At 32.9% G+C, this 19,467-nt stretch overlaps 1 protein-coding gene across 1 annotated transcript in view; it reads right to left on the reverse strand.

Moving 5' to 3' along the window:
• CSMD3 (CUB and Sushi multiple domains 3) overlaps window positions 1-19,467 on the reverse strand; it is a 1,271,497-nt gene that overhangs the window by 119,159 nt on the left and 1,132,871 nt on the right. Inside the window, exons 38-40 of the mRNA XM_026454566.1 lie at window positions 7,342-7,460; window positions 6,104-6,173; window positions 2,796-2,912 (exon numbers count right to left, since the gene is read on the reverse strand). Coding sequence (XP_026310351.1) covers window positions 2,796-2,912; window positions 6,104-6,173; window positions 7,342-7,460 — 306 coding nt within the window. The remainder of the gene's footprint in view (window positions 1-2,795; window positions 2,913-6,103; window positions 6,174-7,341; window positions 7,461-19,467) is intronic.

Consider the following 19,467-nt stretch of genomic DNA (forward strand, 5'->3'; position numbering starts at 1 on the left):
ATTGAAACTATTTTTAATAATTTATTTTAAAATAATTCATTTAGCTACATAAGCTACAGTGACTAGTGAAAGACATGTGGAAGAAACATGCTGGTTCAATCTGTTGTTCATTTACATCAGTATTCTATCAATGGACATAGAAGTTCACTACAACTTTGAACTTAGAGTTTCCACATTTTAGCCAAAATGATCCTAAAAAGGACTTCTAAACAGAAAGTCCCCCAGTAACCTTCTCTCAATAACCCCCTGCTCTCCCCAAACCTCAAGCCAGTCACACAGTGTTCAGACATGTTTAATTTTTTTTTAGTTTTCTCACCTGTGTTTTTCTACTTGTCACCTTGTTTACCTAGAATTTCTTTCACACTCCCTGCAGCAGACTGACATTCTTTGCTGGACTGACTTTTACTTATCTTTTTGTTTTTTTTTCATTTCATTTAACCATTTATTTATTTTTTAGAGACAGGGTTGCCCAGGCTGCTCAGTGGCATGATCTAGCTCACTGTAAATTCAACTCCGGGACTGAAGCAGTCATTCTGCCTCAGCCTTCTAATTAGGTGGGACATACAGGTGGGCTCCACCATGTATGGCTAATTTTCTTTTTTTTGAGAGGAAGTCTTGCTCTATCATGCAGGCTGGAGTGCAGTGGCAAGATCTTGGCTCACTGCAACCTCTGCCCCCTGGGTTCAAGCAATTCTCCTGCCTCAGCCTCCCGAGTAGCTGCGACTACAGACGCTTGCCACCATGCCTAGATAACTTTTCGTATTTTTAGTAGAGATGAGGTTTCACCGTGTTAGCCAGGATGGTCTCAGTCTCCTGTGATCTGCCCGCATCAGCTTCCCAAAGTGCTGGGATTACAGGCGTGAGCCACCGTGCCTGGCCTGTTTACTTATCTTTAAAGCTAAAGTTCAAGCATCATTCCCTCTGTCAAGACTTTACTACATTTCCTGTACTAGACTGATGTCCATTCTAAGTACAATCCTGTGCTCCTTAGTTATACTGTATCAAAATAATACATTTTACTGTCTCCTCATTATGACTGTAACTTAAAGAAAAATGCAGTCTGCATTGCCATACATTTTATCTCCAGCACTTAGCGGTATCTGGAGTATAATATACACTCAGTAAATGTTTGTCAAAACAGAGTTATCTGTTAATTTACGTAAAACATTTAAATTGCTTTTATACTCTGAGGTTGCAGATGTTTACTGGGTAGTGAGATACCTAAGTTCAGTGCTCAATAGGTGGCATAGTAAAGAATTTCCTAATTACTCTAAAACCACCTGGTTTGTGCTTCAATAAGTATCTATTCATCCTAGTCTTCTGTGATTTAATGAACATGTGTACCCTCAATCAAGCACTTCTTTTAGTGCATTTATAAACTCGTAGGATCTGCAAAAGCTGTAAGAGAGTATATTAGTGATGTAAGGGTAAGAATTTATTAAATATGATATGTGATGTAATGTATCTAAAATATTGGGAATGATTACATTCAAATTAGGAAGGTATTATAGTGATTTATATTTAATCCTAATATTTTAAAATTTATACTACTTTTTAAAAATAAAATCTGATTTACTTATAAAGAAAATGGGATGAATTCAATAGATTACTAGAATATAATAACTGTACTACTTGATTACAGCAATAAGAAAAGAGTTATAAAAACAATGTACATAAAATTTAGGTTAAATTTATCATTATTACACATACCTAATTCAGAGTATATCCATACCTCACATAGTGACTGAAAAATAGTGTAAGTTTGTCTATCTATCTGAATCTATACATCTTGATATATACTTATAAAATGCCCTTGCACACTGTTGGTGGGAATATATATTAGGACAAACATTATAGGAAACAATATGGAGGTTTCTCAAAAAAATTAGAAATAGAACTACCATATGCTCCAACAATCCTACCACTGGGTATATGTGCAAAAGAATTGAAGTCAGAATCTTGAAGAGATATCTTCAGTCTTGTGTTTTTGCAGCATTATTCACAATGGACAAGATATGGAGTCAACCTAAGTGTCCATCATCTGATGAATGGATAAAGAAAATATAGTATATATACACAATGAAACACTATTCAACCATAAAAATCAAGGGAATTCTGTCATGTACAACAATATGGATGAATCTGGAGGGCATTATGTTGAGTGCAATAAGTCAGGCACAGAAAGACATATCACATGATCTCATTTACATGTGGAATCTGAAAAAAACTGAACTCAGAAGTAGAAAGTAGAATGGTAGTTACCAGGGTGTAAGAGAGAGGGATTAAGAAAATGTTGGTTAAAGGGTACAAAATTTCAGTTACGCAAGAGAAGTAAATTCATTGTACAACATGGTAACTATAGTTATTAACAACATATTGCACTCTTGAAAATTGCCAAGAGGGTTTTAAGTATTCTCACCACAAAAAATAATTCAAGGTAATGTGTTAATTAACTGATTTAGTTCTCCCAAAATGTATACATATTTCAAAACATCATGTTGTACATGATAAATATGTACCATTTTTATTTGTTAATTAAAAAATAATAAACAAATTAGAGTTAAAAAAAAGAAAATGCCCATATACCTTCAATTTTCCAAGTACTCCATGTGAAATGTATTTGACTTAAGCAACAATTATTTAAATTTCACTCTTCAATTTACATAGCTGTATGTATTCCTAAACTAAATTGAAATTTATGAAGATTGTATAAAGTCTTATTCAACATTGACATTTATTTTAAGGCTACATTAATAAATATTGAAAGCTCTTTCACGTGTTTTTAATACACATACCAAAACCTATGGGTAGTTTTATTGTCCATGTGCAATCTAAACTGCTGGGATAGTTTCCAGGAAACCCAGGACTGAGGATCACACCACTGAAGTCTGACATAGCACCACCACACTGAGCTGCAAAATAACAGAAATCCAAAGTAAACCAGGGTAGAGGAATAATTTACTGTACTAAAAAACATATTAAAATCATTTCACATTTTCAAGGCTCTGAGTTAAAACTGTTTGATATAACTTTGAATATTGTCAATGTTCATTCACTACACACTAGGAATTAAATATAATCAACAACAGATTTTCTAAAACAGCGTAAGAAGACATCATCCTTCCTTCCTCAGAAATAAATGTAAAGTAAATCAATTATTGCATAAAAGTAACAGATCATGCACAGTGAATGTAAACGAACAAAGACATGTCCTTTGCCACAGTGGGTACTTTATTTCTCTTTCTCAAGTAATCCTAGAAATGTTTTCAATCATCCCAAAGATGATATAATTTAGAGTAAAATCAAGCCAACCACTTCAGCTCTAAGTACTGTATTCAAGAGGAAATCATTTTCACAACCTTCCCTCCTTTTCCTCTTTTTGTGAGAAGGCTCAATAAAGAATTTTAAGCAAAATGTTGGTTTCCATTCATATGTGAGAAGTTCACATATTACACATTAGCTATGGCCTTATTTTATCCTAAAAGAACCAAGACAAAAAAATAGAGAAGTAAAAATACGTAAAAAGATGCACACAAATTTGAGAATTTAGGGAGCTGGTAAATGTGCTTGTTTTGGAATCCCTATGATACAAGTTTACTATCAATAAGGTAAGCAAAAGCTGTAAGACCAGAAATTTACTCAAGGTTTTAAATATAGTTAGATAGAACTCTTGAGCATATATTAAAGGCAATTGCATTTCAGAAACCTATTCTTCCCTCTAAAGCACATTTTTATCATATTATTGTTAGATGAAGAATCGAATTTCATGACTACAAATGAAATTCAAAAGTTACCTATAGAGAACACTTATTTGCAACGGCATCCAATTATTTCTTGCCAACAGTAGCAACAGACAGATACTCAAATCTCAGGTTATATACTTTAAAGGCAAATTCAGTGAGAATTTTAACAATGTTTTATACAATATTCAATAACAAGTTTGACAACTATCTTTTGCTATGTGAACTGAACAAATTATGTGTCAAGCTGATTTTACTAGGAAGAAATATATAATCTTGGAGTCAACCTGCATATAAACCTTTCATGAAACTTGTGATTATAATCAAGCTCTAAAGATATGCCTATATGCTTTTTCATGCTTCTGAAATCTCAGTTAATTCACCCTTAAACCAAATCAATTTTCGACGAAGTTAGTATTTACCAGTTCATTTTCCTAAATTCAATTGTTCACACATATTCATCACAAAATCTGAAAATTAATGAATTGTAAAAATATTTTGGCCCATTAAATATTTTTAAAAATATTTCTGGCAATACACTTGTAGGTTTGTTTTGCTCTATTCTGAAATTTGAGTAAAAGGCAAAGACTATCTTTTATTTTCTTGCCTTCATAATTTCAAGTCTTTGAGCTGCTTATCGTCCTTCTAATTCTGTTACTTTCTATCGCTTTAAATATGAGCTGGAATTCCTGTCCTCTGCATTGATGGTCCCTCCTTTCAGGGTGAAAAATACCAAAACCAAAGGAGAAAAAGTAAAGAGAATAAAGAGTAAAGAGATAACAACAACAGAAGAAAAACAATGACAAATCACTAGAGACATATGAAGAAGCATACCAAAGAATGCATCTGCCATCAGCAATTTGTTCATGTCTATTTCCTCAGTATCTCTGCAATCTCAACACTCCTATGCCTTGAATAACAATTTTATGTGTGTCATCAGCGGCTTCATGTAGACTCTTTTCTGTCCCATTACACTCTTTTTGTTAGGGACAACCATAGCTTATTCTTCCAAAATAAAATAAACTTTTGTTTTTTCATCTTAGTTGTCTCTAATATCTAAAATCTCACATGAATTTTCCTTCTTTCAATCAAAATATCTGGAAGATGGTTTATTTTCCAGTTCATGAGGCTGTAGTCTTGTTATCTGATGACCAGTGTTTTAAGACATTCTCTGAATCAGCCTCTTGCTTTCAGCTTCTCATTACAATATCGCTATTGTATCCCTGCTAACACTTTAATACTCTATCACATGTAGTACAAGCTTATTGTTCAGAAGTTATAAAATACAAAAAAAAAAAAAAAGAGTAGAAAGGAATTTAAAATGGGCCAGACATGGTGGCTCATGCCTGTAATCCCAACACATTGGTAGGCCGAGGCAGGCGGTATCACCTGAGGTCAGGAGTTCGAGAGCAGCATGACCAACATGGTGAAACCCCATATTTACTAAACATACAAAATTATATAATAAAACAATTTTTCTAATTTAGTTTACAATATAAATGTAAACTTAATCAAGGTGATACTTTATTTACTAAAAGAAGTGGTAATTTAAAAAAATATATTTTATATTTTATTTCTCTTTTACCCTGTCTTATGGTGCTGAGAAAATTGATTTTTTAAAAATAATAATAATTGATGCAAGCAATATAACAAAATGGGAACTGTCCTGTAATACTAGAGTGGTATTTAAATTGGTACAACATTATGGAGAAATTTGATAATATTTATGAAAGGTTTTAAGCAGTTCTATTCAGAGACACAATTAATCTATTTAGGAAAAATTATAAGCAAACTATTAGAGCTGTGCTCTAATTATAATATGAGATGTGTTCATAATAAACATAAAACAAAAAAATGAGGAAGATAAAATGAAGCATGAATAGAAATAATTTGAAAGCAGCATCGAGTTACAGCAAAAATGTGGGCCTATACTTTCAAAGTACCCAAGTTTCCTTTTAATATATTCCATATCTTGACTGTCTGTCACCACTAAAGACATTTCATGAGGTATCATACTCCCTTTGTTAGACACTTTAGATTCCTTATCTAAATTCTGGCTCAATAGCAAGCAATCGAAGATTTACTTATATTCCTGTTCAATGGATACACTGAGAAAACTGTCTAGGAATTTTTTTGTCTTTTCTTAATTTCTACAGCTTAAGTCATCCATTGATATTGGAGTTGAGGATAAATAAAAATAAAATTTTTAAATTAAAAAAAGGAAGATGTGAAATATTTTCCTCAAAAAGTCATTTCCATAAGATCTGGTAAAAGGCAAACTATATGCTTGAAAATCATGATATACAGAATGAAACTTTAAAATCTGATGAAGCTTACAAATACTTCATAGTCTTCTAACTTACCTAAACAAATTGGGATTGGATAATTCCATCTTCTTACAGGTCCTGGCATACATGTAATGTGAGAGTGACCCTACATAAACAAAATGATGTGATTCAGTAAACGTATATAAAAAGTTTAAATTTATTGTAGTATAGTCAATTATTATTATAAAAACAAGCTTAGGTATATGGTTTTATTTTTATACACATATTTACTTTTATGGAAATCTTAGCATGATTAAAGAAAGGTGATTATATACACCTATGATAAAATGTAAAATATAACTACATGATATTGGTAGAAAAAATAATACTTCATGTCATATTAGAATTGTGGTTTTAATATTTCCTATCACAACACGTTTTACTAAGATACTGCAGTGACTATATAAGTGAAAGGGTCATATACATGGTGGTTTATAATAAATTGCTATAATACCCAAAGTAAAATAGGTTAAAGAATAATTTTAAAATTGTTTCATAAAAATGTTAAAACAAGTCAAAGTATATTAACTTCTCTATTGAAACATAAAGTCCTGAAAGATTTGATTGTACTTCCGAGATTTATAATTTTGTGATACAACTTTAAAGACTATAAATTAATAATTTTTAATTTTGCTTTTTCTGAAGAATTTATTTAATATGCGAAATAGTATTTGCCTTAACTTTTTATCTTAATTGGTTTATTCTTTAAGGAAATTTTTATGCTATTATAAACCTGAGACCCGCAACAAAAAAAGTCAAAAAAGATCAATATAAATACATAAAATCAGAATATACATTGCAAATCCACTTCCTTAGCAAAATATACTTGTAGTAAATTTTCACTAATTTGAGAAATGTATTGTTATGGAAGTTACATTCAGTACTTTAAGTAGCATTTCTTTTTATTTTCAAATTCTAAAAAATCCAGGAATTCAGTTGTTCACAATCCTATGTGAATAGAGACAAAAGTAAAGATTAATTTTTACTTTAAAAGTAAAGACTTTAATTTAGTTAATTAAAATCAAGAAGAAAGGACTTCCTAACTTTCCTAATTTTGACTCAAAATCAGTTTTTTTTTACTTCCAAACAAAATAAATTTAGTCCATTCCAGCAATACTTCTCATGCGTACATTTTATTAACAAATTGAGCACCCTTTTGATTTAAGATGCAACCAGGAACAATGTTGTAAAACCCATGGCTTATCAATCATTGATTTGTAAAATATTCTGAAAGGGCAATGAAAATCAAAACCACAACTTTAAAATAGACTTACCTGAAGAGAATATCCTTGATCACACTGAAAAGATACCACATCTCCAACCATATATCTGTCTCCAATTTTAATTCCACTGCTAGGAGTTTGTGGTTCAGGACAGGAATCCAAACCAATTGCTAAGAATATTTAATGATAACAATTTAAGTACCTTTCAAGTGATAAATGCTCAAGTTATGCATATTAAGTTGCTAACATTGAATATCAGTGTCTTATCAAACTAGAGACTACATTGAGACGTTGAGAATGTTCTGTGTACAAGATTTAACTGTAGATGCTAAGAGCAATGCACATTTGAACACCATTATAAAGTTATACTTCTTAAATTTTTACGGCACCAGTCATTAAACTAGCTGTGTGAATATACCTAAATCGTGTTTTAACTACAGGCCTAATTGTTTTATACTGTGAAACAAAAGTTAAAATTTCGGAAAAGAAAATTCCTACATGAAAATTAAAAATAAGTTATTATGATAATAGAATGAAATAATACTTTAAAAACATTCTTAGCAAAAACTAAAAAAAATTATTTGCCATTTTGTCTTCCTTGCTTAACTCTTTCTTCTTTTATTCTTAATCAGTTTTTAAATTCATGAGGTACATTTTGATGTAATTCTTATTATATGTAAATTTTTAAAAATATAGTTGTAAGTAGAACTTTTCATAATCAAAAAGGAGAGGCTAAGTGCGGTGGCTCACACCTGTAATCCCAGCACTTTGGGAGGCTGAGGCGGGTGGATCACCTGCGGTCAGGAGTTTGAGATCAGCCTGGCCAACATGGTGAAACCCCGTCTCTACCAAAAACACAAACATTATCCAGGTGTGGTGGCAGGTGCCTGTAATCCTACCTACTCAGGAGGCTAAGGCAGGAGAATTGCTTGAACCCAAGAGGCAGACGTTGCAGTGAGCCGAGATCGTGTCATTGCACTCCAGCCTGGGTGACAGAGCAAGACTTCATCTCAAAAAAAAAAAAGAAAAAAGAAAGAAAACAAAGAAAGGAGAAAAACAAGAAAAACTGGTGTCTCATTGAGACCTGAAAAGTATTATGTGCTACTTGAATTCAGTATTTTATTTTTCTGATAAGGAGATAAGAATGTAATTTAAAACACTTTCATTATTTTTATTAGGTAAGAACTTATTTTTTATCTAGAGTAAATGAATAAGTTCCTGGAAACACATAACCTCCCAAGATAGAGTTTTGTATCTAGAGTCAATGAATAAATCCCTGCAAACACACAACCTCCCAAGTTAGAATTAGTGAGAAACTGAAACCCTGAACAGATCACTGAGTTCTAAAATTAAATCAGTAAGATAAAAACCTACCAAAAATAAAAACAAAGCCCCAGACCAGATGAATTTATGGCTGAATTCTACAAAACATACAAACAAAGCTGATACCAATTTACCAAAGCTTACAAAAAATCAAGGAGAAGGAACTTTCCTAACTCATTCTACAAAGGCCACCACCATCCTAATACCAAAACACAGCAAATACACAACAAAAAAAGAAAAATATGGGACAATATTCCTGATGAACACAGTTCCTAAAATCCTCAGCAAAATACTATCAAACCAACTCCAGTAACATATCAAAAAGTTAATTCACCATGATCTAACAGGATTCTTCCTGGGATGCAAGGTTGTTTCAACATATGCAAATCAATACATGCGATTCACCATGTAAACAGAATTAAAAATAAAAACCATATGATCATTTCAAGAGATGTAGGAAAAGCTTTCAATAAAATCCAACATCCCTTAATGATAAAAACCCTAAAGAAATTGTGCATCAAAGGAACACTTTTTAAAATAATAAGAGCCATATATGACAAACCCACAGCCAATATAATACTGATTGGACAAAAGCTGGGATAATTCACTTTGAGAAGAGGAACAAGAAAAGGATGTTCACTCTCACCACTTGTACTCAATATACTTCTGGAAGTCCTAGCCAGAGCAATCAGGCCAGAGAAATAAATAAAAGGTATCCAACAAGGAAAACAACAAGTCAAATTTTCTCTCTTCACTGACAACATGATTTTATACTTGGAAGACCATAAAAAAAAAAATTCTACCAAAAGACACATGCACTTGTATGTTTATCACAGCACTGTTCACAGTAGCAAAGACATGAAATCTTTGCTACTGTGAACAAAGAATCTGCCAAAAGGCTCATAGAACTGATAAACAACTTCAGTAAAGTGTCAGGATATTTAATCAATGTACAAAAATTAGTAGCATTTATATAGACCAACAACATCCAGGCTGACAGTCAAATTAAGAATGCAATCCCATTTACAATAGCTGCAAAACAAATAAAATACGTGGCAATACATCTTATTAAGGAGATAAAAGATCTTTGCATGGAGAACTACAAAACACTTCTGAAAGAAATCACAGATGACAAAAAACAATGGGAAAACATTCCATGCCCCTGAATTGGAACAATTAATATCGTTAAAATGGCTATACTTCCCAAACCAATGTACAGATTCAATGCTATTTCTATCAAACTACCAACATCATTTTTCACAGAACTAGGAAAAAAATTATACTAAAATTCATATGGAACTGAAACAAAGCCCAAATAGCCAAAGTAATCCTAAACCAAAAAAAGAACAAAGCTAGTGTCATCACACAGCCTACTTCAAACTAGGCTACAAGGCTACAGTAACCAAAACAGCATGGTACTGGTACAGAAACAGATAACAATGATGGATGGAGTGGAATACAGAACTAAGAAATAAAGCCACAGATCCACATCTATTTGATTTTCATCAAGGTTGACCGAAAAAAGCCACGGGGAAAGTACTCTATTTAATAAATGGTGCTAGGATAACTGGCTAGCCATATGCAGAAGAAGGAAAATAGATACCTATCTCTCACCAGATACAAAAACTAACTCATGATTAGATATATAAATGTAAGACATCAAACTTCAGGAATCCTAGAAGAAAATCTAGGAAATAGCACTCTGGACAATGGCCTTGGCAATGAATTTATGACTACATCCTCAAAAGTAATTGCAACAAAAATAAAAATTGACAAGACCTATTCTGCACAGCAAAATAAACTGTTAGAGGAGTAACAACCAACCTACAGAATGGGAGAAAATGGGAGAAAATGTTCATAAGCTATGCATCTGACAAAGCTCTAATATCCAGAATGTGTAAGGAACTTAAACAAGTCAACAAGCAAAACACAAATTCCCCATTAAAAAGTGAGCAAAAGTCATGAATAGACACTTCTCAGAAGACATATGAATGACCAACAAACATGAACAAATGTTCAATATCAGTAATCACCAGAGAAAAGCAAATCAAAACCACAATAAGATACCATCACACACTAGTCACAATGGGTATGATGTAAAAGTCAGAAAAAAAACAGATGGTGGCAAGGCTGCAGAGAAAAAGGAATGCTTTTACACTGTTGGTGGAAATGTAAATTAGTTCAGCCACTATGGAAAACGGTTTGGAGATTTCTCAAAGAACTTAGAACTACCATTTAACCCAGCAATCTCATTACTGGATATAGAACTAAAGGGAAAAAAAAAAATTCTACCAAAAGACACATGCACTTGTATGTTTATCACAGCACTGTTCACAATAGCAAAGACATGAAATCAACCTAGGTGCCCATCATTGATGGACTGGATAAAGAAAATGTGGTATATATATACACCATTAAATAATATGCAGCCATAAAAAAGAGTGAAATCATGTCCTTTGCAGGAATGTGGCTGCAGCTGGAGGCCATTATCCAAGGAGAATTAATGCAGGCATAAAAAACCAAATACCACATGTTGTCACTTATAAGTGGGAGCTAAACACTGGGTAGACATGGGTATAAAGATGGAAACAATAGACACTGGGGGTTACTGGGTGGGGGAAAGAAAGAGGAGGGCAAGGGTTGAAAATCTATGAGTAATGATATGGTTTGGCTGTGTCCCCTCCATATTCCAATTCCCATGTTGTCTCCTCCCACAACACGTGGGAATTCTCATCTTGAATTCCCACGTGTTGTGGCAGGGACCTGGTGGGAGGTAATTGAATCGTGGGGGAAAGTCTCTCCCATGTTCTCATGACAATGAATAAGTTTCAGGAATACCGATTTTTTTTTTTTTTTTTTTTTTTTTTTTTTGAGATGCAGTCTCTGTCACCCAGACTGGAGTGCAGTGGCATGATCTGGCCTCACTGCAAGCTCCGCCTCCTGGGTTCACACCATTCTCCTGCCTCAACCTCCCGAGTAGCTAGCTGGGACTACAGGCACCTGCCACCACGCCCGGCTAATTTTTCTGTATTTTTAGTAGAGACAGGGTTTCACCGTGTTAGCCAAGATCTCGATCTCCTGACCTCGTGATCCATCTACCTTGGCCTCCCAAAGTGCTGGGATTACAGGCGTGAGCCACCGCGCCCGGCCAATGTTTGCTTTTTTACCAAAACATTTTTCAAATATGCAACTATTATTATTAAAAACTTTTCATCTTCATTAAAAGCCATTGTTTAATATTGTAATTTACATTTTCAAGGTAATCTAATGTCTATTTAAATGGGTTAAAAAAAGAGGTCACCATTCCAGCAGCATTATACTGTATACGTGCCAATTTCATTTTAAAAAAGCATTGAAAACTAAACCCTAAAGAATGATAATACTTTATGTATATTCCTTCATTCCTCTGTGAGATTATTTCTCTCTGATAGATATTCTTGTAGCACCACTTTGTACTACTTTTTGGACACTTAATGCAAACTGACAATAAATAAATAATTGTGCAATTAATTGTTCAATATTTATCTCCCATCTGAGAATGAAAGCTCCAGAAGGGCCATAAGAGCACAGCGTCTTGAGGAGGCACTCAATAAACATTACTTACATGCATGAATGAATAATATAAGAAAGAGTGTATCCCTGTATCTAGATTATTTCTTAGTAAATATTAATGCCTAATTATGCAAATGAAAGCCATCTAATAACACAATGGTTAGAGTAGCTTAAATCATGCCAAACTGGATGACATTTAACAATAGAAAATGCCATAAAAGCAGTGACTTGATAGAGTTTTGATTAGATTAGAAAGTCAGGCAGTAAAGAGCAGGAGTAAAGTGGTTATTTGGGAATACATTTGAGGCAGTCTGGAATTAGATAAGGAGAGTCTGTACATTGCAATCCCAATGCCCAGTGCCTTAATTAGTTAGGTCTCCAAGCATGCGTCATATTCCATTCCTTTTTGTAGTATTGAATTTATGGACCTAGGAAAACTTGGTTACCATTAAATTGTGACCTAATTTTAAATGTTTAAGGGTTTACATCCTTCCTCTCCAACCAGATTTTGGAATCTAAGAAGAGATAGAAATTGCCTTCCGTGTGTATTAATCTTATTTAATACCCGTTGATGAGCCTCACACATCAAATTCATCTGATTTCGCAGAGCCTTTATCAGAAACTACTGAATACAAAAACAGTGAACTATGATATAAACCTGTATGTCTTGTCTATACAATTTCACCTTCCTTTGGTACAATTTTAGTTTCTTGGGAGTCTTGAATAGCAAATTTATTACTCTTCAACAGTAAGGTCATTCTTGCAGTCATTTTAACTGAGAAGGCCAAATTTTGTACACATTCATTTCTCTTCCTTTCTAATCAAATACTCTATTCAGGGTCATATATATATAAAACTATCAAAATCCAGTAGTAGTAGTTTCCTTCTCCAAGAGGAGAATAAATAAAACTATGTTAGTGAGGTAGCTGAATATTGAGATGTTCATTTTTAAACGAGATTTTACATAATATACATGAACAAAATAAAATGTTTGTGAAGGTGTTTTAACTTCTTAAAAAAATGACACAAAACTTTATAAACTAGGCAAAAGCAATTTTGCAAGTTAAAACAAATTCTTATATGTGCCGGGAGCGGTGGCTCAAGCCTGTAATCCCAGCACTTTGGGAGGCCGAGACGGGAGGATCACGAGGTCAGGAGATGGAGACCATCCTGGCTAACACGGTGAAACCCCGTCTCTCCTAAAAAATACAAAAAAAAAAAAACTAGCCGGGCGAGGTGGCGGGTGCCTGTAGTCCCAGCTACTCGGGAGGCTGAGGCAGGAAAATGGTGTAAACCTGGGAGGGGGGGAGTGGAGGGAGCGCAGATCTGGGCCCACCCCACCCCAGCCGGGGCGAAAGGGCGAAACTCTGTCTAAAAAAAAAAAAAAAAAAAAAAAAAAAAAAATTCTTATATGTATATAATCACAGAGATAAATAATAAAACGTAAATATGCCAAATAGTGGTGGTTGTAAATCTTGATTATAAGATTACTGGTGATTTGTATGTCGCTCCTTGTATTTTCCTGCATCTCCAAATTTTCTAAAATAACATAAATTATTTTTGTATATAATAAAACAACTTAAAACCTAGATGAATTAGTACTAGCAGAAAATTTAGAAGTACAAGAACATATTCCCTTCTATTTTTCTAGGTGATATTGAATTGGGCTAGCTAAGTTCAGTTGAGGAGATCAATTAGCAACCGATTTGCATCAGGGAAGAAAATAATGATATAATCAGATAAGTCATATGCTGATGGCTTCATTCTTTTTCTTTTCTTGGAGTCGATTTTTTTCATGTGCAATAAAGAAAATAAGAAAATGAAACAAAAATATATGAAAGTCCTCTAGTTTGAATGTTGAAGCCATTTTTAAAATTTATACAAATAAATCTCTGAGTCCTTAAATATTAACTCTAAAATATCTTTGGGAATTATTTTTCACTTCTTTATAAGTGACAAAACCAATCAGTTAATTGTAAGAATCGATAAGAATTTTTTTTTGTAGAAATGTTGAAAAGGCTTCTTTTCTGCTTAACCAAGCCTAGTCTCCTGCTTAACAAAAGATATCAAAACATTTAGTCAATTTAAAGTTCATGAGTATAAATTTTGTAAAATTATGCAATCAAAGCTGCTCTCTGATTAAATATTTTTTAATGGGATTGGATCAATTTATCTGCTGTTGTAGCCCCCCAAAAAAGAAACATCAGAAATGAATCCAGGGACAAATCTATAAAAAAAAAAAAATTGCATACAGTTATGTCTGTCTGCTGTCAAGTTATTGTAGGCAGTTACCCTGGTTGAAAATATTAAATCCTTACTGCTTCACATTACTAATATTTATTTATAACCAAAACTTATTCTTTCCAATTCTGTACACAAAGCAATCTATCTGTACCAGAAATGTTGTTAATCATATCATTTATAGCTGGTAGCTCTGAATGTGTGTGTGTGTGTAAATAAATGTATGCATATATATGTATATTAATATACACATATATGTCCTAGTATTCTAAATTGATTTCATATGAGTGATTAATGCATTGAGATAGGGAGACATGGAGGGGAAAATGTTTAATTACTGCTAAGAAACCCAGTAACATTATTTTGTTAAAGGAAAAACTAATTCATAAATTTAACATGACAACCTATTTATCGATTTATTGAAAATGCAGACCAAAAATATTGGTTTTGCATTCATGTGAGAAAGAAACAAATGTTAAATCAGGTGTCTTTGCACTAGAGGTGGTATTTAGTGATAGTAAAGATCTTTTTATTCTAAATATGTTGCACATCTTTGATTTTAAACTTTTCTGTAAATCGTGGACACAAGACAACTATTATGTCTATGTTGATACTACCTTTAAGGCTTTTAAAAAGATATACCAAAATTATCATTTGACATTCCACATCTATCATTATAAAGATAAGAGTTCAATAATAGTGTAGACATTTGTGGTAATCAAAGGGTGAATCCAATATGAGTTGATGTACTATTAATAGTTTGAAGACTTGTAGAAAACTGCTTTGGTAAACATGCAGACATTTTTATGGCATAATGTACCTCAGAATCAATTGATTAATCTACTAAACAAATATTTTGTCAAATACCTAATCATGTAACAAATAACTTGATGAATGTTTGTGGATAAGCTTTTTTGGAACCAATAATTCTGACTATGATCACTGATGGGCACCAATGGTTTGGGAACATATAGCACAGGCTACACTAATATTTACCTTGATCCTCAATGCTTTGTTTATTTACTTTACCTATGTTTACTGTAACTGATATTTAACTTAGAATTACTCTATATAAGTAAATGAATACTCAGTAATACACACTACTTATCAAATCAAATTTTAGCCTATAGAATAATACTAAGTTAAATGAACAAAAAGTTAAATAGAATCATGACATGTAGGTATTATTCATTCATTGAATAAGCTGTTGGTGAGTACCTATTGTGTGCTCTGTATCATATTAAATTCCAGAAATGCAGAGAGCAATCAGCAACATCAGCAACCATGCTCTAAAGAGACTCTTGATGGAACAGGAGAGGAGGTTGATTTGACAGATGATTAGAGTGTGGTGGAACAGTTGTAATAAATGAAGGTCATCCTTTGTTGAATTAGATAATTGTTCCATAGAAGTAACCCATTAGAGTACTGAAAAATTATATATTTTACCAATTCATTATCCTGAGGAGGTAGTTGTGTGTGATGTTCTGTCACAGAAAGTAACATTAAACGAATGGAGTTCTTAGAGCTGTTACTTTTTTTTTTGGAAAGGAGGGAAGTGTTTTTCTCAAAAACACATTGTAGTGTTCTGTGGAAGGTAGCAAGAAATTAAGCTGAAATGGCAGGCAGAATATGGACTATGAACAATCTTGAAGTCTTAACCAACACAGGTATTTTAACTTTCTGTGTTTAATGCAGGGAGAATTCAGAGTTAAAACCACAACCTTTTGTGTGCATCCTGGCTCCTCCAGTTGCATGTTGGTTGGTTTGTTTTAAAGTCTGAGACATTTTCTATGCCTCAGTTTCCTCATCTATAAAATGGAATGATTAAATAGTGACTTCATAGTCATATTGTGATACTTAAAGAAATGCATGCATAATACTTAGAGTAGTGCCAGGAATATTGGAAGTGTCTAACAAATGTTAACTATTGTTGAAGGGTTTTAGGCACTGAAGTGAGGATGTCTATTTGTATTTTAGATAAATAACCCTTAAATTTATAATTTTCCTGTTGTCACGAAGGGTATATTTCTGTTTAAGATCAAGAGATTTCACATGTGTGCTCTAGCACTATTAATATAAAAAATATGTAAATATTTATATAAAGCACCACAAATTTAAGCACCCTGAGTCTTTCAACTGATTCAACATGAGAAACTTCTTCTATATGAAGCTAAAAGCTTATTACCTTCAGTGTAAGAAAACCCTGGTTACCATGACCACTGTCCCTAGCTCATGATATAACTAGAAAAATGTATGAAGAAAAAAACACAATGTTTACAAAATTCAGAAACCTAGATTAGGCTAAAACTGTCTCTAAGTCATCATCACAAAGGGGTGAAAAATCAATGAGATAATGAGGAAATAAAACATGATCAAAATAAAAGGAAACAAACTGTGATAAATCTGTAAGGGCTTTATAGGGCTAAGAAGTGCAGTGTGTTTATAAAGATCAATTATACTTATTTGCATGCAATGTATTCTGAGTTAATGGCAATTGAAATTAGAAATGACAAATACTAATAATTTAATTTGGGCACGAGGTGTTTCTACAATTAATATTTATTACATTTAGGAGATGTTGATGTGCATAAACTAGTTAAAACAAGAAAATTAGTGTAAGTAAAAATACAATTAATCTTAAAATCCCTGTTTTCCCCAAATAATCAATTATATAATTAGCTCAAGGGAGAAGACCATTTTTAGTTATTATAAAAGTAAACTCATTAAGACCTAATGCATTATCTCTTAAGCATATTGCTTGAAGATGGAAAGCAGTAAAATATAATTACAGTTGTGCTGAATCAAATCTTTTGCTATTTATAAGATAGAGTCAAGTGGATACATTTCTGGGCATTTATTATTTTGAGACTAATTTTATGTTGTTAAAATACTACTGCAAGGGATAGAAAGATGCTTTCAGACTTTCCAAATTTTCCTAGGATTTTACTGAAAATTATAATTGTGTGCTCTTAGGTGTAGAGGAAGAGAAAATCCATTCATTATGGTAACATGTACCTTTGCCTTCCTCAGGGACTACGTCCTAAGATCTTTGAGGACCTCTAAAGATCTTCAAAGGACTTTGAAAACACCAGTACTGCATGCAGTCTTCTCTTTTAAAAATATGTATATTTTATAAGTTCAAAATGGAACTCTGCTCATTGATTTACAGATTCTGCAAGGGGATTTGCCATTAGTGAGATTTTAATGTGTGTCTCTACAAATTTAAAGAAATGAGATGGAAAGGACATATTCATGTTACAATCAGGCAAAGCTTCTAGTCCAAGACTATTAATGCTGAGGCTTTACTAAAATCCAAGTGGCAGGGAAACTGGAAAGTACAAGTTCTCTTAGTGGAAGCCTACCAACAATCAATATATTTAATGACATTCCATGAACTAGGATCATTTTCCCTAACAACAGAAATGATCATGCATGATATAAAATTACAAACAGGAGCAAATATATTTGAAAAAACAAACACACCAGAAAGCAAAAATTGTCAGTTTAAGAATTGATTCCCATATTCCAGTGCTAATGTGGATCAGGAAAAAGAAAACTTGAATACTTCATGTGAGAAAAATTGGGGGTAAATTCTATGAATTCAGCACACTAAATTTGTTCACATGACTGTATAATCAACATACATTCCTAATACAAGTAATGATGTAGCTTTATTTGGACTTAACGATAACCTATATCATAAAATACTAAAAATAATAATCAGCCGCCACTAAACAATGTTTAAACTTCTCAGTAATGAATAGAGAGATATGTGTTCACCAATATCTGGTATATTTGCCTCCATTTTCCTATGTCTCCTAAAATTGCCAAGCAAATACATTTTCTTGAATTCTGCCTGCCTCCTTCCTCTTCAATATTCAATCCCCTTGTTATTAACAGAAATCAAAATTGGCTCTTTTTCTCAACCTTTCCATTAATATTTGAAACTTATTTATATGTTAGGTAATTTTTGTTGGCACAAAATCAGTAGAAGACATCAAAGTTTAAGAAAATAAATTGGGGTGAAGATATAAATTGAGAAATTTATACAAGGAGACTTCAGAAAGTTTGTAAAAATGCATATCATGAAAAAATTATGCATGGATTTCCTTTTTTTTTTTTTTAATCAAATGGACTTCTACCATCTTCTCATAACATGTTTGAATAGAATCTCCTTTCAGGCACCAAGAAGGATGAGATACTAGTTTGAAAAATTCCCCTATCAGAGCAATATGAATTCTGCAAAAATTATATGAAGAACAAACATCAAATTTATGGTGAAGTTTGGGTGGAAGAATGGTGAAATTCACTGATGCTTTACAAAAAGTATATGGGAACAATATACCCAAACAATCAGTAATTTACAAATGGATAACTTATTTTAAGAAGGAATGAGAGAAGAAGATGAAGCCTGCAAAAGCAGACCATTCATATCAATTTGTGAGGAAAAAATTCATCTCATTTGCGCTCTAATTGAAGAGGATCAATGTTTACACAGAAGAAACAATAGGTAATTGCCTAGACATCTCAACTGGTTCAGTTTACACAATTCCACTCGAGGGATGCCAAAACTTTTGTGCCCAGATCAGTTGCAGACAAGAACAGAGCTTTCAATTTCAATGGAAATTTTAAACAAGTAGGATCAAGACCCTAAAGTATTTCTTTGAAGAACTGTAATAGGAGATGAAACATGGCTTTACCAGTACAATCCTGAAGATAAAGCACAACCAAAGCAATGGCTACCAAAAGGTGGAAGTGATTCAGTCAAAGCAAAAACAGACTGGTCAAGAGCAAAGGTGATGGCAACAGTTTCTTGGGAAGTTCAAGGCATTCTGCTGGTTGACTTTCTGTAGAAACCAAGGAAAACACTCTCTTATGATGAGAGGGTTTTGAGACAGTTAACCAAAGCTTTTGCAGAAAAACACCCAGGAAAACTTCACCAGAGGGTCCTTTCTACCATAACAATGCTCTTGCTCATTCTCATCAAACAGGGTAATTTTGAAAGTTTCAATGAGAAATAATTAGGCATTCACGTTTTTTGGGTGTTTTTTTTTTTTTTTT

Source organism: Piliocolobus tephrosceles, chromosome 7, assembly GCF_002776525.5.
Source record: "Piliocolobus tephrosceles isolate RC106 chromosome 7, ASM277652v3, whole genome shotgun sequence".
In the NCBI taxonomy this organism is placed as follows: Eukaryota; Metazoa; Chordata; class Mammalia; order Primates; family Cercopithecidae; genus Piliocolobus; species Piliocolobus tephrosceles.